This window comes from Crocodylus siamensis, chromosome 2 (genome assembly GCF_052110815.1).
Source record: "Crocodylus siamensis isolate JL-2025a chromosome 2, ASM5211081v1, whole genome shotgun sequence".
NCBI lineage: Eukaryota > Metazoa > Chordata > Crocodylia > Crocodylidae > Crocodylus > Crocodylus siamensis.
In genome coordinates, this window is record NC_143396.1 from 9,137,845 (window position 1) to 9,161,182 (window position 23,338).

The 23,338-nt window shown below is 43.8% G+C and overlaps 1 protein-coding gene across 4 annotated transcripts in view; it reads left to right on the forward strand.

Annotated features, from left to right (window-relative positions):
• Nucleotides 1–23,338, forward strand: part of EXOC6B (exocyst complex component 6B) — a 431,011-nt gene that overhangs the window by 191,815 nt on the left and 215,858 nt on the right. For 3 of the 4 annotated variants that reach the window (XM_090035133.1, XM_090035134.1, XM_090035137.1), the window contains exons 7-8: nucleotides 7,723–7,899; nucleotides 15,935–16,003. In XM_090035133.1, the coding sequence (XP_089891259.1) occupies nucleotides 7,723–7,899; nucleotides 15,935–16,003 (246 nt within the window). The remainder of the gene's footprint in view (nucleotides 1–7,722; nucleotides 7,900–15,934; nucleotides 16,004–23,338) is intronic. The other variant, XM_090035135.1, reaches the window with a different exon arrangement.

The following is a 23,338-nucleotide window of genomic DNA, read 5'->3' on the forward strand; positions in this document are numbered from 1 at the left end:
CCTGGGCCAGTCCCTCAAGGATGGCCTCCTTAATAAACTTTTGTAAGATCTTCCCCAGGATAGAAGTCAGGCTAATGGGCCTGTAGTTAGCCGGATCCACTCTCCTCCCTTTCCTGAAGATCGGCACCACATTGGCCTTCTTCCAGTCTTCGGGCACTACACCAGAGCGCCAGGAGTTTTCAAAGATCCGTGCCAGGGGCTGGGCTATGACGCTCGCCAGCTCCTTGAGTACCCTGGGGTGCAGGTTGTCAGGGCCGGCTGACTTGAAGGTATCCAGCTTCTCAAGGTGTTCCTTCACGAGGTCAGCATTGACGGAGGGTAGGGGATCCCCATCACCCAGATCTCCCTGTCCCATAGCAGGCATGGGCATCCCGTGTGACTAATGAAAGACTGACGCAAAGTACCTATTTAATAGGTTGGCTTTTTCCTGGGTGTCCTTTGTCAGTTGCCCCATCTGGTTTAGCAGGGGTCCAACGTTGCCCTTGCTTTTCCTCCGGCTCCCCACATATCTGAAAAAGGACTTTTTGTTGTCCTTGATGCCTGAAGCTAGTTGGAGTTCAGTTGCAGCCTTGGCTTTCCTGGTTTGGTCCCTGCAGGACCGGACCAGCGTGGAGTAATCCTCCTTGGAGGTGAATCCTGTCCTCCATCCTTTGTAGGCTTTCCTTTTTAGCCGCAGGAGGTCCGCTAGGTCCCTGGAGAGCCAGGGGGGCTGCTGTGCCTTCCTGCTGCCTTTCCTCCGTGTTGGGATAGATTTAGCTTGTGCACTGAGGATCGCTTCCTTGAGAAGCAACCACTCTTCTTGAACTCCCATCTCCCTGGGGTCATGGTCCCTGAGGGCCTGACCGACTAGCCTCTTGAGCTTGTCAAAGTCGGCTTTTCTGAAGTCAAGGACTTTTGTGTTGCTGACTGACTTGCCAGCTTTACGGCGGATGGTGAAGGTGATCAGCTCGTGGTCGCTGCCACCCAGCTTCCCATCGATCACTAGGTCGCCGATTTAGGTCGTCCCCCATAGCCAGTACCAGGTCGAGCAGCGCTTTGCCTCTCGTTGGCCCATAGACTTCTTGAGTCGGGTAGAGGTCATCCACGCACGGGAGAAAGCTTTGCGCCCGCTCAGATTTAGCTGAGTGATCTTCCCCCGAGATGTCCGGGTAATTGAAGTCACCCATGACAACCAAGATCCTGTAGCAAGCAGCCTCAGTCAGTTCCCGGGCGAACTCCTGGTCAAGCTCAGGACTTTGAGTGGGATTAATGCAACTGGAATTGAAATTGGGGTCTAAGACTTTCCACTTCTGCCTGGAGGCATAATTAAATTTCAACGAAGACATTGTGCATCGTTTATAGCCTCAGTGCTCAATGAAAAGACGACAACCAAAAAAACAAAAAAAGGCAGAGCGTGCAATTCTGTGAATGGCAGGACGCTGCGTGTAATATTTACAATCAGAAACTTCTTTGAATAGGAATTAGTGGGAATTGATGGCTGTATGAAGCTATCAGAGTAGGAGCAATCACCTACTTTTGCCTTGGATTATAAAGCAGCAGTTAGAATGGTTTTTGGTCTTTTTTGAAGTTTTTTGAAGTTTTTGAGATCTTTATTGGGTAACCAGCTTCTGCTCTGTTGAAGCATGGTGTTTGGGAAATGTAATAGGGCATTCCTGCTGCAACTGATTTTGGCCTGCTCATTTATTCAGTAAAATGAATAATTCTCAGCTTTTCTATACTGTGTACACAAGAGAAATGCAAACTGTTAATCATGTAATTACATACCATCGTCTGCTCACTTCTGGTATGCGTGCACAGGGGTCTTATTAGGACCATATTGCAATGAAAAGAGACTTTCTTAAGCTAACTAAAAAAAACAACCCCCCCCCGAAAATGTCTTTAAGCCCTATTCTGCAATAAATAATTGACCCACCTCATTTGACTGGCTAAAGTTTTTAACTGGGAGCATTTTGAAGACCACACCTTGAACCTGAAGAATCATTTTCAAGTTTTAGATCTTCCTTGCTAATCATTGCCTGGTAGCAAGTGTCATACAACCTGTCAAAATAATAGTAATTAATAGTTTGTATAAAGGGCGTCAAAATGTCTAGACCTTGACCGAACGTAAACTTGTTAATTGCTGCGAAACCTGGATGCAGGCTGCATATAGTGGTGACCGTTTCGGAGATGGGGCAGACGCGTCTTGGAGGCTGAATCGCTCGCCCCAGGGCAGAGGCAGTAAGTACCACCGGGAATTCCTGGCTCACAGTTTTGTGCCTTGTCCAGTAAGTCTGCATTACAGCAAGCTGGTATTTGCCATCATTTGTATTAGCTCAAGTTCACAACCTGGCTTCCAGTGCCGGGGTGTGGAGGGGTTAGGTCATTCCTTGGGAAAGGAGAATAGATGCTCTCAGGACTCTGCCCTGGGTGTTAACTTGGAAGTGTCGGAGAGGTATTAACTCTTCAGAGATGTACGCCTTCAGGCTTTTTTAAGACCAAGCATCGAGTAAAAATCATGTCCTTGGGCCGCATTTCCTGCACTGACAGCGAACTGTGTTGGATTCAGTTTTGACAAATTGTACCCCATGATAACGAGTTAACGCTGAGAGAGCAGATTGGCAAAAGCCCTCATCATCCTGACAAGTGCCTGAGTTTTAACTAAAACTTAAAACAGAAGCTGTGTCAGTGTGTTGCGTTTACACCTTACAATAATAATACACACTTTTATCTGATCTGAGAGGGATTTTATAACTTTCAAATGGGTCTTTGGCAGGGAGCCAGATGCACTGTCATTTTTTATTAACTTTCTTCTTCCTTCCCCCATAGCCAGTCTGCTTTTCGTAATATTGTTTTAAGGAATATGTATTCCATTCCTAGGGATATTGTGAAACAATATTTTAAAGTTCCACGTCTCAGTCCATTAGAAGGGTCCATAAAACAATCACAGCAGCAAATGTTCAGTAACTAATCAAAACCACCAAAGCTAACCACAGCAATACTTCAGTCCTGTTTAAATCATAAATCTTCCTTTACTGTTCTTATCTGCTGCCTCATCAGGAAAGAGCTAATTAGAATCTCTCTTTTATAGTAAATATTGTCAGTCTCGTGGCCAGGGGAGGGGTGCCAGGAGTGAAGATCTGACATGTGCTTGCCCTCAGCATTGCAACTGATAGAAAAAAAAATCCACCTTTGCATTGCTTTTGTAAAACTGTTAGTTGCCTAGGAGGAGGAGGATACGTTTTAATGAGGACTTTGTTTGAGCGGGCTTTGTTCCACCAAGAATAAATGGAGGCTCCCTTGACCTATAAAGCATGATCCCCAGTAATCATGTTCGCTTTGCCACCCGGTTAGTGACCCATCTTTGTGGTCTTGCTCTTCTCTTTCTCCAGTGTTTGATCAAGGAGGCAAAAGTACAAGGGTGGAATGGCAAAATGAGGATTTGCAAGCGGGACTTTGGCTAATGTTGATTGTGTGCTGCAAGAGAAAATAGCCTGTTCTGGTCGTTTCCTCAGTCCGCGGTGTCTGAGAGTGCCATCAAGCAGAACAGCTGTTTTGGGGGTTTTGGTTAGGTGAGTGCTCACCAGGTCTGGGAGTGGACAGAAACCACCAGCCAGCTGTAGACTGTGACCAGATCATCACCCACCTGCATTTGAACCAGCAGTTTGGAGGTTGCATCCTGCAACCTGAGCTATTCGGCCCTCCCCGTCGCACCCCAAAGGGTGGCTTTGGAGAAAGACGGTTGTCTCAACCTGGCCTGTCCTTCCACTACCCTATGGGCATATGTAAATGGCTGTGCCTAAAGGGAATTTAAGCTACGTGAATCGAACACTTCATGTCCTGTTGTTAAATATAATGTCGGTTATGAACAGCCTTTTTCTTTTTTTTAAACTTCCTTCTTTTACTGTCACATTAAGCAGAGCCTGGAAAGATTGATAGTCCTGGATAATAGAAGTAATTTTACAGAATAATAGAAAAATGCACTTGCTTTCATGTAAACCACACCAAAAGGTAAAGGCTTTTTTTTATATATATATTTTTTGTCCCTCGAGGGCTTTCCTCCTTCCTTCAGCTCCAGGTTACTCTATTTTCCGAGGGCAGGCAGGAGTGTCGCCTGGGCTTTGATGTGGCCTCTTCTCTGGGCTTCCTACAGATGCCTTTATGTGAAACAGAATGTTAAAATCCAAATGTGCCTGCTCCGCAGGTCATTTTTCATTCTTTATGTGCAGTGTCAAACATATTGCAGAGCTTTCCCCTTGCCAAAACCCAGAAGGGAAGGGGGCTTGGAAGGTGCAGGCAAGGGGGAGTTGGCTGGCGGTGAAATGCGTGCTGCTTCCTTTGGGCCTCTCCCCGACTCGCTCTTGCACACGGTGAAACTGAAACTCCAGTGACTTCACCCAAGTCTGCTGAAGCTGAAGAAAACTTGATATTTCTCACTTACAGGATACTTTAGTCCATATTTGCTTCTCGCCAAGCTTTTAAAAAAACCCCATGAAACCCAAACCTACAACTAATAGCAAATCAATCCCGCTCTTTTCCCCACCACTAGAGCTCAATGCAATACCTGGATTACCAAATCAACCCGTATTGCACCCTTCTTGCTAGATCTGGGCTTTGCGGACTACTCCTCCGGTTTGCTGTCACACTTGCAGGAGAGGATGTGTAGTGTCGCTGAAATGCAAGCTGCCATAATGTTGTGTTACCTCGTTGGCAACACCGAGCATTCAAATGGTGTGAGAACCTCCTCCAGAGTGAAACGATGGCTGTGTTGGTTTTGTTAGGCATAATTTAAGCAGTTTCTGAGCTAAACGAAGATGCATGTTGTCTTTTTAGGAAATTCCGTGCTTGAGGGGCTTATTTTATTATTGGGGACGTTTTTGTAGTTCATAAAAGTGTGCAGCTGTTCTTTGCATAGTGAGAAGCTTTAAGTCATCATGGGAATCTCTCTAACTGCCTTTCACAGATCTGTGGGTGGTGGGATAGAAAAAATAAGGAGGAATAATCTTTAATGGAGATGGGCTTGAACTAAAACCACAATATAAACCTCAGAGAGGGGCTTGGATTTGGTTTTGCTGCTGAAATTCCCTTCTCTTTTAACAGGGTGAATCCAGACTAGCTCAACCTCAGGAAGGTTTACCATGAGATCATGGTTTTGAATGCCCTGATCTGGGTGCACCGTTTCTGGCTGTTAGAGGTGTATTTCAATTGGGGGGGGTTGATTCCGATCTTTTTCTGTTGTTCAAAACCTTTTTGGTACTGCTATTAATACTGTGTACATAAGAACAAACTGAATTGGTGAGCGTATTGCCTCCAGACAAAAGCAAGGTGTTAATCTACACACGGGAAGGAGCACAACCTTACCTCTGCTCTGATGTTTTGAGCGTGCTTAAGGACTCTTCTCTTCTCCTCCTTTTGACTCTGTATTCCAGCGTGATTTGCTGCGGCTGTTACATTTCGAGCTTGGGCAGTGAAAGACCAGATTAAGCTGCAGCATCTTCGCTGCACCGAGTCAGGCTCTGCTCTCCCATGACTGCTTTCATTTATTTTTTCTAGACGTTCTCTTTGTACAACCTGTTTAATGATCCGTTTAAAGACTGTTTTGTGGAAAACTTTGCGAGAGAGTCCACTGAGAGACAATTCTGCTTATTCTCTCTTTGAAAAGGGCAAGTGGAAACATGATTATATAAGCTAAAGAGATTTCAGGGAAACACTGGCTTGTTTTGGTATGGTTTACAATGGATTCACTGTTACAGCCTCATTTTGCTTCACTTGAGTAGTCGATGATGTAAATGGGTGTAGCTGAGAGCAGAATCAAGCCCAAGATCTCTGGGTTGCAAAATGAGCAAGTACTTATTACTATTTTTTAACTCATCATTCTCCTTTTTATGATGTTGCAACAGGTTTCTATGGAGTTGAGCTCCTGGACTCTAATCTAGGGTATACCACTAGGTTTCCTAGTTTAAAGTATGGCAGGTGTTAGCAAGACTTCTCTTCTGCAATGCAGGTAGACTGACCTTTTCCTGGGACTCTGTCCTAAATCCCTGTTGCTGAGAGGAGGATTTAGGAGGGGATCTTTTTGCTAATTCTGTTGCTTAGCCGTTATTTTCCCCCTTCTCATCATTTAAAGACACAGTTACTCTTATTTCTACTGCTTTCCAACCACTAGAGGTCAAGATTGTGCTTTGACAGTACAATAAGTAGCTTCATTGGCCTTTACCGTTCAAACTGATTCACGTTCATCTCCATCAGTCTATTTTACAGCAGACGCTGGTCATTATTGCCTTAATCTTTTCCTTTTAAAGTTCTTTGATGTGACTGTAACATTTCTCAATTAAAGATGAATACATTGAACACAACTGGTTTTATGGCATAACAGGTCCTGGGGTATTTTGTGCATCAAATGCATGTTAACAAATCGTGTTAGTAGCTTAGCTTTACAGCTCCTTTGTAGCTGTGATCTGGATAGATTACCCTGCCTGTGGCAAAGTGTTGTACAAGTGTTAAGAAGGAGTTGATATTAAAAGAGCGGCTGTCAACCTTGATGTGACTTACATATTTGGAAGTTTAAAACAACAAAAGGAGAGGTGGACCTCTGATTTCCTTTCACTGTTTAAATATTTTGTTCCTCAATTTGGGGAATGAAAAATTTTGGGTTTCTAGTTCCCATCCCTTCCAGGTTTTGTCCATGGTAGTGCAATATCACAGTTTCTAGATTGCAAACAGAGCAGGAGAAAGCATGCTTGCAAACATTTCTTTTCATCAACTCCCCCCACTCGCCCTCCAAATACATTCATGAGTTTACCCCTTTAAATGGGAGTTTTCAAGCTCTTTTCTTTCCTTCCTCAGCATCACTGACAAATATAAAACATGATGTAATCCAAGTGAATCTTATCCTGTGCGTAGCACTGGTTCTGCTTCAGAATAAGCCTGTCCTGTTTGCCTTGGGTTGCATTTGTGGTTAGGACAGTAGCATCTGCATACATTTCCAGGTTTGCGCTTCAGTTTGAAGATGCACAGTGGCATTTTGAATCTAGGCAATTCTCCCGTCTGTCAGTCCTGTTTTTAGTAATAAAATCCAATTTTAGTTTTTGCAACAGAGCAATTCTACTAATTCCCCCTAGAAACAAAGATCAAGACCAGAGGCCCATACAATAATTTTGGTGTGATGACATTTCTGTTGCGTTACCTGTTCCATTCCCTGAATCATGGTGATAATACCAGTGCAAGAGTTTTGGCAAAGTACCTTTTTCAATAGGTCACACAGATCAGCACGGTACAACTAAGTTCTCCCAGGATACCACAAAAATGCTTTCAGGAATCTCTGGGTTCCAGATGTGGAAGGCTTTGTGCTGACATGGGTTGGAAAGAGGAACATATCCAAGAGTTAATAGGTCCTTTAAATTAATCTTGTGACAGTCACCATATGGCCTATAGTCTAATATACCGTGCATGTGTGTTGTAAATAGATCAGTGTGGCAGCCTGATGATGATGGTATTTTGATTTGTAAGGAGTTGTGATATACTTTTAGTTGTTGTACTGTATAATCTCTCAAATGGTTTTCAAACGAGTCTTCTGGTTCTTTGGAATATCTAGGTTAATAAACACGTGAAATAGCTTTGCAGAGTTGAAAGTGTGCCATAATTTCTCCCTTTTTTATAGTAGTTTCTGAATAGTTAATATCTTTTGTCCCCAAGTCATAAATATGTAGAAACTAACGTAAAACTTTTAATCTGCTTTGGTTCTAGGCTCAGCAGCAAAGAAACCTGGATAACATTGTGTCTCAGCATCCCAGGATAGGCGGTGGAAAGAAATCCAAGAAAGAAGTCTGTGCAGGCTCAGATTTGGAGGTAAAAAACACTAGCCCCATGTCTGAGCAGGATTCGGGTATCCTGGATGTTGAAGATGAGGAGGAGGATGAAGAGGTAACTGTATAAAGTGGAAACCAGGAGACTAGATATCTTGGGGGATTGCTAATGGGGCAAAGAGCACTTCTCACCTAGCTCACCACTTTGCATTTGGCCTTTTTTGGCTTTTATCTGACGAAAGCTGAGTAGTGGACTTCATAAGTGAACAAATACTTCTTGCATAGACTCTTGTGAGCTATTGTCAACATCTTGTTGGCAGCCTCAAAATGAACCAGAACCAGTGGTTCTACCAGGTCAGGATTTCTTTCTTTGGCACTCTTGTATTGGGGATGGCAATCTGATGTCCTTCATGGGTGTTTAAGTTGAAAGAAGAAAAAAGCCTGTGTAACATCAGAGCTCTTTTTGCCTTTTTGCATACATTTGGCTGATGGTGAATGAACATCTCTGGTTCAGACTGATCATAAAGGTCATTAAATACCTGGTTCTGCATTGGTTCAGGTTTAAATCCTGCTATGCTAAGAATGCTCCCCAGATCAGGGCCAAATTCTCTGGTTGTGTTTCTCCCTTGAAGTCCAAGAGGTATGCTGGTAGTCAACATGTAATGTGTGTGTGTGTGTGTGTGTGTGTGTGTGTGTGTGTGTGTGTGTGTGTGTGTGTGCAGCGTGTTTTTTCTGACCCTTAGGCTAAAAAAAGACATTGGTTTATCCCCAGTCTGATTGCCCCAAGGTTTGACATGCATCAGAGCAGGTTCAGGGGACAGTCATTTACACATGCAATTTGAATGGCAATTTCCTTAAGTTAATCCCAGTTGCTGGGGTGGGAAAAGGTTGTCTTGGTATTTTACAGGTACTTCAGATGGCACAATGTGCTTGTACAGTCTGTAGGCACCCAAAGTAAAAGACTTTGTCCTGGGAAGAATCCAACTACTGTTTTTAGCCTTAGGCTGCAAATGGGTATCACATTTATCCCAGGATAAACCAGTTTTCTCCCCTGGGACAAAGTGAAATTGTATAGATGCCATCCCCGTTTTTCCTGGGATAAATCCTAAGAAGGTTTCCTGGATAAGAGGTAATAATTGCTTTATCCTGGGATATTGCAGTGTATGTCTGTACAGTTATCCTAGGATTTCATCACTGAATCGATGGCAGAAAAGTGGCACTGTATTCAACTGCTCACTAAGCCCCAGTTAGAAGGGTGATGTGTGTACATGCCAATCCTGGGATATTTTTGTTTTGGGACAAATGGGCACGACTTACCTAGGGATAAATGCAACATCTGTTCCTAGCCGTATTGCTAGATTCCTGCATGCACAGCCTGACTCCCTGCCACATATTATCTGCTTCTATTGTGCTCAGTATCTCTTGTAATACTGTACCCATTGTCATGGTATCTAATCATCGTTTGTTAATGCATTACGTGACATAATTAGCATCTCTAACATGATTGATTATTCTCATCCACTCCCCAGTGAGAGAGATCTGTGTTATGAAGCATTGGTTGGTTGTTTTGAGTGTGCATGTTTTTGGTCTGGATTTTTTTTAATAGACAAACTGAAGTATAGAGGGGGCAAGGTTAGGGACTGTTAGGTGATGAGTTCATTCTGTCAGGTTAGAGAGTAGCACTGTGCCAAGGGAATTAATTGACCCCAGTTTTTAATCTGGAGCTATATATTTTAGCCCCTAGAGTATCCTAAAGTTTGACTGACATCCTGTGGGAAGCCAGGGTAGGAGGCAGTGGGCAGGCTTGTGGGTGTAATACCCCGTGCTGCTATAGAGAGAGTGCAGAGTTGTGTGCTGCTCAGCCAGCTTCTTACTCTCTGCTTGGTACCTTCCTCTCATGATCACTTTTCTCATTCTTTTTTCTCCTGCTACTGGATCACCTCAAGGCAGCAGAGCCAGAAGGAGGGACAGGGCTCATCCTTTTGACCCTGCTGGTGCTGGGGTGTGATGGTGACTCTCAGTACTTCAGCTTGGTTCACTGAATGTGTTTGTGCTGTACGACTACTCCCACCCCTGGCCCCCGCCCCCGTAAACCTGAAATTGGGCAGAAGTGTATAGAAAAAGGGTAGGAATGTCTCCTCCTGAGGAATAGTATGGATTTATTAATGGTTGGATTATATTTTAATTTACCAGTCCCCCTTGTGTTCAGGACTAAGTCTGTGTCCGTTATGTCCAGCTTGCTTCAGAATAAGGTGAAAATGCCCTTTGGAGAGGCCTGCTTGGTGAATATAGGGGTGTGCTTTAGGTTACATGGGGCTTGTTAAATCTGCATATAGCAGAAAGGCACCAGTATTAAGGGAAAGGAATGACTTAGAACAGCGAACTGGAGAAATGAGATGAAGCTAGAGTATTTTAGGCTAAATTTAGGAGAAGTATCCCAGTGGTGTGGTTTATCGAGCTGTCAGCAGTTTTGGAGAAAGTATGGCAGCCCCGATTCTTGGCATAGTTAGAGCTAGGCTGGCAGAAGGCTAATCAACCGCATGGTGAGGAATAGCTTTGTGTTGGCAGGATGATGGATTAGACGACTGAAGAAGTCTCTGCGATCCCTAGCTCCTTAGGCAGTTAGAGACACTTTCATGTCTGTCTTAATGGCACCTCCTGGAAAATGGATGGTTTCAACTGGCAACAGAGCTGTCTTTGCAAATACAGGAGTCCGTCCCGAAATGAGCAGTTGCTGTCCTTGGTGATGAAATCCGCCGTGAAACTGCAGCAGGTCCGGAGGGAGCACTAACGAAGATGGCAGGGGTTAAGCATCTTGTCATTAGCAAGTGCAGAAATAATGTTTACTCAGCCCGCTTCAAATCTGAATGCATTAATTGAAAAGGCAGCTCCTGTTTGTTTCCTCACTAACTCCTTGAAACGAGCGTGAAATACCTTCTCACATTTTGTTCCTGATGGCAAAGGAAGCGTTTAACTGTCTTGATCGTATTTCTGTCTCCTGGGAGCATGGGCTGGGGGGTCAGGGGGCTCTGAGGAAAGGAAACAATCATTTATTAGTGCAAATGTATCTGCTATCATCCGGAAGGGAGCATGCTGAAATGCAGCTATTAGTGGCCTAGAGAACGGTACGGAAAAGTACGGTATTAACCTTTTTACTTGCAGCTTCAGAGGCAATGGTCAAGTTCACCTCGAGTGAGTTTGTTAAACTTGGAGATTCCCGTTTTCTTACCCATCTGCTGTCGTCTTAGTGGCAGATGAGGAGGCAGAAATTAGATGCGCTACAACAGACCTTGGTCTCCAAGAAACCTAATAGTTTCCCAAGCTCTGATCAAACCGGTGGTCTTCGCAGTTACAATACCTCAGGGTGGGGAAGGGACTGGCTTCTAACTTTAGCTACTGTCATGGTGCTTAGATTTCAGAAGGAAGGAGCTGTGGTTGACAGCAGACAAGGAAATAGCTTTAAAGGAGAGCGTCGTCTTCTCACCCTTCATATGCCGCAGGTTACAGAAGCATAGAGGCCTGTCTCTTTGGTACCCTGCCATGATTTTCTCTCCAGAAGAACTATCCCGGGTTACCTCGCAATGAAATAGAAAACGCGATTGGCACAAATCCTTGAAGTCCTCTGTAAGGTGCATCCTCAGGGCAGATGGACCAACGGGCTCTGGAAGTGTCCTTCAGCAACCACAGCTGTTGACCACAAGTCAGCAGGAAAGCTGAGTGTGGATCTCCAGTTGCTTTGCCAGCTTGTGCTCTTGCTTTCGACTGCCGTGAACAGAAGAGCAGTGAAAGGGCTTCAGGATCCAGCCCCAGCTATTCATGCATTCCTCCTCACAGTTGGAAAAGGACGATGTTTGTGCTTCTCCTAGGATTGTCCTCTATTAGGAGGAAATCGTTCATCCTACCTACCGTAGTGAGGAGTGGTGTTGGCCTAGGACCACTCAGGCATGTTTATTGGGATATTTCTAGGGGGATTTTGGACTCTTCACCAGACTGGTGCATGAATGTCGCAGCCTGGGCAGGGCTGGCTCTTCACTCTTCATTCAGGAGCACCAAGCAGATTAAACCAGGGAGTAATGGTCTACCTCTGAGTCTTAAGACTTGATTAATATTTCCTCTCAATTTGCATACAATAAATTTGGGTGGGGAGGGGAAGAAATCTAACTTTAGGTTTTAAGTTGGATGTCCTTCAGTTCTGGAAGAAGGGATCCAGGTGTTGGGTTTTGTGGCCAAAAGTCTCTTTGTTGCTAGTCCCCAGCTGTCCTTTGACAGGACTATCTAGAAGGCCAAGAGAAGGGGTCTCTTTGCTTTATCTGATCTTGCCAAGATGTCTGTGCATTCATATTTAGATCTGCTGAGCACTACAGGGATGATACCTTCTCTGCCCCAGCCCCCATCTTTCTTCCCTTTCAGAAGGACTTGCCATCTCTGAGTCCATTTTCCCTATGAAGTAGACAGGCTAGAACTGATGGCCTGGTTTGTTTAGGGTTTGGTTTTTTTTTTTTTTTTTTTGGGTGCGGGGGGAGTATTTGAAAAGGAAAAGGTACTCTGAGTAAGAACTTACTGACCTTCAAGAAGAAATCGGCAGAATCCAAGAACTCTTCCTTTTGGGGAAAGGTCTGGCACTCGGGATGTCAGCAGGTGTTAGGCGTAGCCTACATTTGTCAAGCTCTGGCGCTCTTTCAGGTTGCTCCGACTGTGGGAATGAAGGCTACAGCACTCCAAGTCAGCTCTATCCAGCACTCTGGGAGCAGGGAGAGACCGCCTTAAAGATAACCCTGCATCTAGAGATGAACTGGTTTCCCAGGAAAACATTGCATGATCATCTCTCTCTGATCTACAGGGCTTCCAGTGAGGAAAAAATCCTTGTATCCCCTCACAATTATGCAGAAGTCATTTTAATCGGAGAAAGAATGCTCTGCTTCCAGCTAATGAATGCGGCCTTCATGTGTCCCTAACCTCAGGGTCTAATTTTCCAGGATTTGCTGTCTAATTTTGAAGGATTATCCACTAAACTACTACTGCATACATAAGGTGGTGCCAGGAGAGCAAGCTTTTATCTGTAGGTTACTGTGTGCCATGCCCTAAGGTAGTCTCAGTATGCATAGACCACGCCAGAAGATGCAGCAGATCTAGAGCATGATTCTTTTGTGTAATCCCTCACTATGGGGATAAAAGAACTTCAGTGTCATTAATGCCTAGCTAGATGAAATGAGGTATTCTGGAGATGTGCAAAGCCAGGAGTAGAGCTCCTCCATTGACAAATACTTTATTCTTTAAAGCCAGTGAAGATGCTTGGCCCAAGAAAACCTCTGCACGACATGGTGAGATGAGGAGCAGCCCCTTCCACGCTCGCTAAATATTATGCATTGGACTAAAGCCTTACTAGAAGTGGTCTTCAGAAGGAGCTTACTGCATGTTTAACTGGAGGAGGACAAAAAATAGAGGACTCAAATTGATGGGCACTGAAAAGTATCTATAGGACTATGGGATTTTTTCCTCACTGGAATTTAGGAAAGCTTTTGGGTGCAATCACTGAAAAATTGCTAAGAACTTTTTTCCAGCTACTTGTGCTAATAAAAGATATCACATCTTAAAGGCTAAATGAGCTATCATCTTGCTAATGCAGAAGTTATCCTAGCTGGCAATGCACTTCAGAGGGAGAGATTTGGACTGACATCTCGGCTTTTGTGATGTGCACTTGATAATGACCTGTGTTAAGGTCTGAGGACTTGCTGCTGTTTGAAGATGGGAGAATTTCAGGTTGGCTGGAAATGTTTTCTGTACTTAAAGTTGAAGAATTAGTAGAAGTGCTGACAGCAGAGTATTGGCTGTTTTCCACCAACCCCCACCTTGGGGCGGGGGGAGGAAACAACCCCCCCCCCCAAAAACCCCCAGAACACTTCAGAGGCTTTATAGGTTCCTCTCCTTTTTGGCTTAGAAAAATCTTTTGTTGGTCCTTGAACACAAAGCCAAAAAGCTTTTGCTAAGAGGGTAAGACAAGTGCTTCAGGGAGAGATTGGTTAAGGTTTACAGTCAAAGTGTGTTGGTGATGTCTGTTCTCTTGAAGGCCTCAGTTATCGTTGTGGGTGGAAGTACACTGGCTTTCAAGGGTGCCTCATTTCCTGTGCCCTCCAGTGCCCTTTTCCTGTTAATGCTCACCCTACAACATGAAGACAAAGCTTGTCAGAATGGAAAGTTCATAAGAAATGTGTCATGCTGACATCAGTCCTTATGGTATTTCTCATGGGCCAGCCCTGTGGGATTTTGATACAAAACTTTAATTGACAACGTTTTCTTTTGATAAGTGCATGGTGGAAGTTACTCAGCAGTAACCAGGAAAGTTAATGAATTACCAATAAAAGTATTGTTTTCCATTGTCCAGGGACAGTGAAGATAGCTGGGCAATGTTTTAAAAACTTACAGCAGTCATTTGTTTCCAGCATTTTGTATGTGCAGAGGGTGGAGTCTGAAAACAGCCCCAAAGACGGGGTGTGGTGTTTCAATCAAACTTATAGATGTGTGTGAAGGGAAGGGGGTCTTCCTCTTGCTCATAAGCACATTTCAACCCTGGGCTGGATATTAGTACAGTTTTTGAGCACTTGGCTCGAGTACGTGTAGGTGGTTTTAATGCATGTTCTACAGAACTTGTACATGGGTGTCTGGAAATGCTTTAAATAAGCAAGCCATTTAAAGCTTAAGGTTTCAACTGGAGGTCTTAATTGGTTCTAAAGCACTGTCTGGTATATTGTGTAACTTTGTTTGGCTTTAATATTTTTTCAGTAGTAAAGCATGTTTAAAATCTTATGCACTCCTTGGTAAGAGAGCTCCCTCAAGCATCAGCTTCTTTCCTGCTTCCCCCAGTCCTGCACCTTCCTTGCCGGATGTCACGTGGGGCTAACAGCAGTAGCTTTGGGAACCACTGTTCACCCTTGCTGACATTGAAAAAAGAAACTTCTTTGCTTTTATATTCTATTTCATGGAGAATCATTGGGTGTCTTGGTGGTAGTTTGTGTTGCAGGCAGGTGGAGCATAGCTCTCATTTCTGTTGTTCTGCCCCTAGGGAGCTATTGTTGGGAGCACTGGAGTGTCACATCAGAAGAAAAGGGTCTTGTCTGGAGAATTTTCAGTCTAAATCATGCCTAGTTTTAAGTCTAGAGTCAAGATCACTTAAGACTGAAGAGCTTTTTGGAAGGGAGGTTGGGTATGGAAGGAATGGGGCAGGAGACATGCATAGTTGCACAGCTGTGCATGCATGTAGAACTAGCAAATCTAATCTTTGCTTTAAAAGAGGGGATTTAGCCAGAGAGAGTAATCTCTGCTTAAGCCTGCTGTGATCATATCCTGTTGACCTGGACCATAATCATGTGGTGAAAACGTGCAAAAGTACAATCCTAGAGAAAGAGGGCTGGAAGGGACTTCCAGAGGTCACATCTAGTCCAATCCCTTGCTGGAGGCAAGATCATCCCTGTCCTAACCACCCCAGACAAACCATAATTTAAACTCTACTAAGAGTGCCATCAGCCCTGTTGCAACACAGACCTAACACTCGAACCTGCAAAAATCCAGGGGAGCCACAAAATCCAGGGGGAAATCTAGGGGAGCCACAGCAGCCAATGTCATGTTTGTGGCTTATTTTCTTGTCCTCCCTTCTGTAGTTTCCCAGCCCTAGATTGGATTTGCAACGTGACTGAGAAATGGTGAAGTCAGTTCTTTACATCAGTGTTAAAGTTGGTGAAAATGCCAGATTGGCAGTACTGGAGGCTAAATTTCCAACCATATCCAAGCACAGTTAGTAGCAGGTTCTAGCTGTGCACCTCAGCTCTCTGCGACTTGTAGGCTATTTTAGTCATCCTGGGTTGATGCATTTTCCACTCTTTGCTGAATGATTAACAAAAGAGCCCAGTGATTCTAGTTGACTTCTTCGAGAAGGGAAGAAGCAGAACGGTAGATGTAGCATAAATCCAAACTTTATCAGGTAGCACTAGCTTGAAGAAGTAAATCTTTATACAGTATTGAAGTTTGAATACACACGAAATCCTCCAAGTCCCTTCCATATTGTGTAGCTGAACTGATGTACAGTATGCTGTTATTGCTGCCACTGGTCTGTCCATTTTATGTTAATCATTTCCTTTTTCAATTTGGTGTCTTGGTAGGTGCCTGGCGCTCAGGACTTGGTGGACTTCTCCCCTGTGCACCGATGCTTGCACATATATTCTGTACTGGTAAGTGTGTGTTAGTGGCACTGAAGTGTGACTTGGCTTTCAATGGTGTGGATAGGGAGCAGCTCCACCTCAACATGCTTGGGGAAAAGTTGTTGCATAATGTGAATTAATACGTGGGTGTTTTTAATATACACCGTGATAGAAAATGGATTGCCTTCTCAAATTAGAAGCATGTGATTAAGGGGAAATAAGGCAATACCTGGAAGGCTGTAGTGGAGGAAGGGTTTTGAATGAAAAGCCAGCTGCTAATTTATATTAGCAGACCACAAAGTTATAAAGTGAAACTTTCTCCTACCCTTGCAGTTCCTGGGTTTCTAGTGAGCCAAATACATATTTCTGAATCACATTATTTCCCTAAAAGATTTCTCCATTAACCAGAATAAGTGTTGTAGTCTGTGCAAAGCAATGTATTGAGTAAGCATGAAAGAGCAACTTTTGGCTGTTTATTTCACCTCTCCCATTTTGAAGGGAGAGTTTTTCCTCATTAAAGTATCAAGGCATTTAATGCTGCCTAACAATTTGCAGTTTTATTGCTTTGGTTCTGTTTTTTGGCAGGTCTACATTACTTTGTCTTCCTTAGCCCAACAGATCTTGATATTGTTCAAGTAAAAAGACCATTTTGTGCTCCTCTTTTAGTTAGTTGATCACTATTTTGTTGTTAGGGTAAATTTTTATAACAACTGTTCAATTTTGCTGGTCACCTATGATGGCGGAAAAGCCTTCCCACTGTAGGAAGACTAAGGTTCACAGCAGGGGTAGAAATGTGCCAAAAACCTCCCCTCCACCCCCCAAAAAAACAAAAAGGAGTGTAGAGATAATAGCTTGTAACTAATAAACCACCCAATCTGCTCACTCCTTTCCCTCACCAAACATCCCATCAGGCAGAGCTTTTTCCCTGAAAAGTCAGAGGATCTATGATGCCCTCAGGGTCTCTGCTGTTGCAAATGATTTTTCTTGGACTGCTCTCAAATACTCTGGGTGGCAGTATAAAACTCCTAACATACATCTTGGTGTTTTGAGATCCAGTTAAGTTTCCATCCACATCTTGACGTCCAGGAGCCTAGAAATCGAAACACTCAATCTGCCTAGACCAGTGGGCCTAGGTCATATTTTCGAGAGCCCTATGATGTAAATTTACATCTTGCTCCTCTCCATTGCTGACCCAGGCATGGGTGTTGCAGGTATCTAGATAAAAATGAATTTCCGTTTCAATAAGAGCAGATGAGATGACCTTCATGAGTGACACTTCAATCTTTACTCCTCCCACATAATTAAAACCCCTGCAGAGACCTTTTAGAGGGCTCTTTGCAAGCGGCTGGTCAGTCGAAAGCCAAGGCAGTACATATGAGTGCACAGTTCAGCAGCTTAAACTTGCTTGCTACCCTGAAGCCAGACTTGAGAGAGACTTGTTTCTTTTATGGTAGATCTCAAGCCAGTTCCCCAAGCAATACGTACAAATGAGTTTGCGGAGGGAAAGGAATCATCATAAAAATGTATATATAATCTTTGTGTGTCTTCATCTGTTAATAATTACATAATTTGGCTACATTGCAGTGATGTTTTATTGGCATGGAAAAGTTAACCTACCCAGAATGTGTTGCATTGAGTGTACTCATGCTGTATTTGTCTTGGACAAAGCCTCTTATTAAAATACTGTGTTGGAAACCTGATTCAGGGAGTGTGCTAATTGGAGATTACAGCTGGTCTGAAGCCCTCACTAGATTTCAGTGTCATTTTATTTGGAAGAGCTTTGATGTATCTGTATAATTAAAGCAAAATCAGAGACTGTTCTTGTAACCTTGCATATATTTGTTTAATGGAAGGGCATATGTAATGCTATTATGTAAGAGCTGAAAATGGGACATTAGGGTTTTTTTGTTTTTTGTTTTCCCCATCAGTAGGTGTTCAGAGTAATAGTGTTTATAGTACATATTTGCTGTTAGACAATGATATTATTTTCTGGTTTACATAATGCTTACAGCATTTGTTGTTCATTCGTTGTCTTGAAAAGCCCTTGGCTGTGTGGTCCACTATGGTATATTTAAAAAAACAAGACCTCTTGCAAACGGGTTTCATGGCCAATGCTGTGCACTGCTATGCAGCAGATCTGGATTTGATTGCTTTTCTGCTGGAGCTGGGAGCAAAGCATAATTAATGTGCTAGCTCAGCCAATATGTCCTGGGAGAGAGTGCATCTGGAGCCTCACTAATATACTCAAAAACTAGCCAGAGATGGGAAAAGTCGCATTAGATCAAATCTGTCCCTCTTCTGAGGGTAGAATACAGTCCCCCAGCAGAAGTATACTATTTCTACCTACAACACGTGGGTGTGGAGATGCTAGCAAGGTACTTTAAAAAGCTTGAAACAAGCTGTTTGGGGCTCAGCATTTTACCTAGCATTATAGAGGTGGAAAGTACTTTCCAAACACGTACCCCAGTGGGATAGAGAAATGGGTATGGTCCCTGTTTGACAGATTTGGGGTGTGAAAACACTGATATGGGCAAGTCATAGGGGAAATTTTGTGAATGGGTTAAAATTCAGGAGTTCCCGTCTCGTAGGCTGGTGCTGAGACCATGTGACCAAACCCCACAAAATACCGAGCCTTGGCCAGAAAGCCCAGAATAAGCAAGAGAGTTAGAAGAGACGCTTCAAGATGTGTTTGGAAAGCAAGGACAGGGAAATAAAGCGCCCAACTATGTAGAGCCCTCCAGAGAGACTGGTTACCCTCTTCCTGACCTGTGGTTGAATCCGGAGCTGGCTTGCTTGGGCCCAGCTAGTGTGGAACAATGTCGAAGATCAGACAAGCATTGAGGGAAATGGTCACATCAATGTCAGACGGAAGGATCATAATGTAATAGCTACCAAAAAAATCCTAATATTTGTCATTTACAATAGTGTTATCTAAATGCTTGGCCTGCAGTTAAAAAGGCACACTTTGAATAAACACTGCAATATTTATTATTTTTAGTGAAATCGACCTTCCAGTCACCTCGGTTTTATGGCTGTGCTGCTTATAAATTCCCAAAGGATTATTTGAAAAATCCTACTCATATCTGCCAGCCTTATCAGCAGGGCAGAAGTTCACATATTGTAACACGAGGTCAGCCTTCGGTCATGGTCTTGCAGACAGGGCCAGGCACCTGTAAATCCTTCCTTCAGCAACTAAGGCGAAGTACAATATCAAACAGGCAGGGAGACTTTTCCAGGAAGTGCTGAACTTTTGCAGGAAGGGCAAAGGAGAGGGAAAGAAAGTGAACAAGGGTCAGCCTGTGGTTAATTGAGCTTTGGTCCTTGACTTGTAACAGAACTAGGAAAGACAGGCCCTGATAGGGATGCTTTATGGCGGTGTTCGTCAGCAGTTCCCTTTCATTGTAAAAATATTGGCCAGTCAACGGTGGCCTAAGGATTAGAGGGAGAACGATGGCGTTTTTAAATAGCGGCAATTAAAAAAAACCCCCAAATGTATCTGTGCTATGCAGCTCTTTCAAATTAAAAGACTAGATTAAGGGATTTAGAGGGCAATGAAAATGGTTCGGGGCCTGGGGCACATGACTGGTGAGGAGAGGCTGAGGGAAATGGGCTGATTTAGTCTGGAGAAGAGAAGAGAAGACCAAGGGGAATTGAATAGCCGCCTTCAGCTCCCTGCAGGGGGGCTGCAAAGAGGATGGAGCTGGGCTGATCTCAGTGGGGGCAGATGACAGGACAAGGAGCAATGGGCTCAGGCTGCAGCAAGGGAGCCCATTGAGGTTGGATATTAGGAAAAACTTTCTCATGTGGAGCATGGTAAAGCACTGAAAGAGGTTGGTCAGAGAAGTTGTGCAGTCTCCATCATCCTTGGAGGTTCAAAGACCCGGGTAGACAAAGCCTTGGCTGGGATGATGTAGCTGGGGCTGGTCCTGCTTTGAGCAGGGGCTTGGACTAGATGTGACCTCCTCAGGGCCCTTCCAACCCTCATGGTCTGTCATTTGGGGACTTGTAGTACACTCAAGCTGTGTGGAAGAGGATTTTGGTCGTCTCATTCCTCACCCGGCATCTAAAACAATAGGGTTTCTATCCAGATTGTGTTCTCCGGATGCAACAAGCATTACAACAATATGTTGAATCGTGTGGGGAAAATCGGACTTGATAGGACATGCATCTTTTTTCATTAATGCCGGCTTATTAGTTTCATTTGGAACAATCACCTACACATGCTTGGTGTCCTGATGGAACTCCTCGTTGTAGTACCTGACATGGTTTTGGTTGGGACTGCTTTTGAAACGGGAGTTGCTGATGCCCTGCCTTGAGTAATGTTGGGAGTCGCTTGCAGGGCCGAGACCTAACCCACAGAGCCCCAACAGCCTCTCTCTGCTCTGATGGTTTCACTGCCATTAGGCCAAGTGAGCTGCATATAAATAGCAGTACATACCCAGTTCCTATTTTGCAGTAGTACATTATTTAAAAGCGCTCATCTAAAATTCTTATGTGAATCTGCAGTTTGGTTAGCCCCCTGGGCTTTTGCATGTATATCTGCTTCTAGCAACAGTAGAGCAGTATGCTGGATTGAGCTATATGGTTTTTTTATAAAGTTGAGAACAAGTTACAGCATATCTGGGTTGTGATTCTGCCACTGAATCCTTAAGTTCTAGGTTCTCCTTGACTGAAGGAGCATGCGAGCTGCTTTGATCTATACCCAAAATAAAGTAGGAGAGGTGAGCTTCTGGCCAGATGGTTTATCTGGTGGAGCCTCTGAACAGCTGTTGCGTGTCTTGTATTTCAAGGCCAAGACATGGAATTGCTTTGCTCTACATAATGTAAAATGAAAAACAGTTTTTGTTTCATGTTTCCCATAAGTTAAAGCAAGTAGGGAGAGGAACCTCATCCAACAACAGTAATTTAAGAGCTGTGCGCAAGTCAAAAACAAGAGTCGGTGGATCCTGGGCTGTAGTTTCAGCAGAATTTGTGACACTTGAGGTTTGGGCTCGCTGTGAAGTTTTGCTGGCATTGCAAAGTGGGCTAGGCATGCACAGACATCACATGCACATAGCTGATGAAAGTCATGCCAGCAAAAGCCATGGCAAGGACACAGCAATACCTACAGAAGAGGCCTTTCGTTGGCTTAGCTCATGCCACTCAAGGAGCTGGTAGAGCCAAGCTACGTGGAGGAAAACCCCTCTGTTGACATGTGCTGCCTCGGCTATGGGGGCTGTGCCAGCACCGCTCCAGCAGCAGAGCTCTGTGGTGTAGATCTGTCTGGTGATCCCCATATATTGGTGTAGAAAGGGAAAAGAGGGGAAAAGTGTGTTTCAGTTCATTTGAAACTCTTAGTGTAGACATATTTTAATACTGTTGACTTGAGGCTGCAGAATGTTAATTGAAGAAGAAAGGCTTCTCTTTGCAGGCAGTGAGAATGGCCTACCCATGTTGTCTTGAGATTTGTCTTCTCAAGTTTTTTTTTTTTTAACCTCATATTAATTGACTGCCAGCTAGCTTGAGGTTTCTAACGAGTCTGTGAAGTCCAGTGTGGATGTTCCCCGTGCTTTGATACAGGCTCCAAAAGGATTGAGTTAGACATCTTTGGACATTTGTTCTTTACCCTGTTTGGTTTTAAACTGAACATAGACATGGATTTAAGGCTACAGAGCTCTGCTCCTGTTTACATCTTTGCCTTGCTTCTCCTTCACTTTACGATGTCCAAAGCAAGTCCTACTTTGAGAGGTAACTATAGAAATACTCCCCTTCTTGCTCAGGTCTCCCTGTCTGGTTATCCTCTTTTCCTTGCTTTAGTGACTAATGTATCTTTTAAACAGTTTTTACTTGTCACCCAGGCAAAGCCAACACTGGCTGGGAGAGGGAGCTTCAGTCCAGTTTGGGTCACTCGTCCATAGGGTTGTTGGTTAAATTTTGATTGCAGGTAACATTAGAGGTAGTGTTTCACGAACCACGGGGGAGCCCCGGGAACTTTCAGGATCCAGATTGCATTTGTAAATCTGGCTTTTAGTCTCCTTGTCTGTAAATGGACCAGATTTAATCTGGAATTCAAGACCCCATAAACACGGAGCACTGCAAGGCTCTCCCCATATCCATCCCTTAAATGTCACTCCTCAAGCCTAGATCCCTTTTCTTCTGCCGTCTGCTTCAAAGTATCTTCCCCCTCTTGGGATGTCTGGTCCAATGTTTCATTTGCATTGCAGGCTGCCAGTTATTGCTTTGTCTGCCATTATTGATGATCGTAGTAGATCTTTGTTAGTTTTCTTCTCGTCACTGCCCAGCACCAAGATGGTAATAAAATAATGTGTTTATCCCTGTATGAGCTGATAGTCTATATTATTGAAATGACAGTAAGTCAAACAGCTGCCCAGATGCATCTTTGCTGTGAACTGTTCTGCTTTTTCCCCTTTTTTGCAATATTTGAAATTCATTAATACTGGAATGCAAACTGCAATTTGGGTTGTTTGTGGCAAATTTCTTTCAAAACCAGGGTTGCAAAGTGTGTTTCCACATGTCCTCGGGAACCTAATGCTATTTAAAATTATCTCAACTTTTTTTTTTCCTCCTTGAGTGGAAAATTTTCCTTCTAGAAACCTCTGGTAACTCTTAGTTCATCTGAGACACTTCACAGATTGTCCCTTCGTTCTGTTGTGGCATATCTCCCCGTCTGCTGACTTGGCTGACCCACCGGTGCCTGGTGGAGTTAGATAGCTGTAAACACTGTACTGAGATCATAGGGAATGGCTGAGGTTGAGATACTTTGTGCACCGGATTGATAAGGACACAGGAAAAGCCATTAGAGTGAACTGGTGTCAGTGACCTGTGATAACCACTCTGTATTACGTGCTAATGGACTCTGGGTAGTATGTCTGTCTGCAATGGTCATAGATTTAACTTTTTGTAATTGTCATATTGCTCTTTTAACCCTGTGACCTTGTTACCCAGGAGGATACCACTTGGCTCCAGTCAAAGAAGCAGCAAAGAAATCAGTGTTCATTCTAGGCTGCTTAGATATGATCACAGACAGCCTTGGCTCTCCAACTATTCAGCTTAAAAAACAGATGTGTTAGGATGAAATCCATGGTTCTTTCCCACCATAGTCCCAATGTAGGCTCCTTGTCCCTGGAAGACAGATTGCAGAGGATGGTTTTTAGAGGTGAACATCCACCCATTTTTATTTTTTGCATGCAGTCACCTTGCTGAGTTCTGCGTATGGACTTGCATGTTACCAGTCCCTGTAACCTTTTAATACATCTTCCTGATTTAGCTGAATCCATTCTCTCCCTAATTAAACACCTGAGGGTGGCTATGACAAAAGAGCCGCAGAAATGTTTTGGGAGTTTGGGGAGTACTTCTGCGGTACTG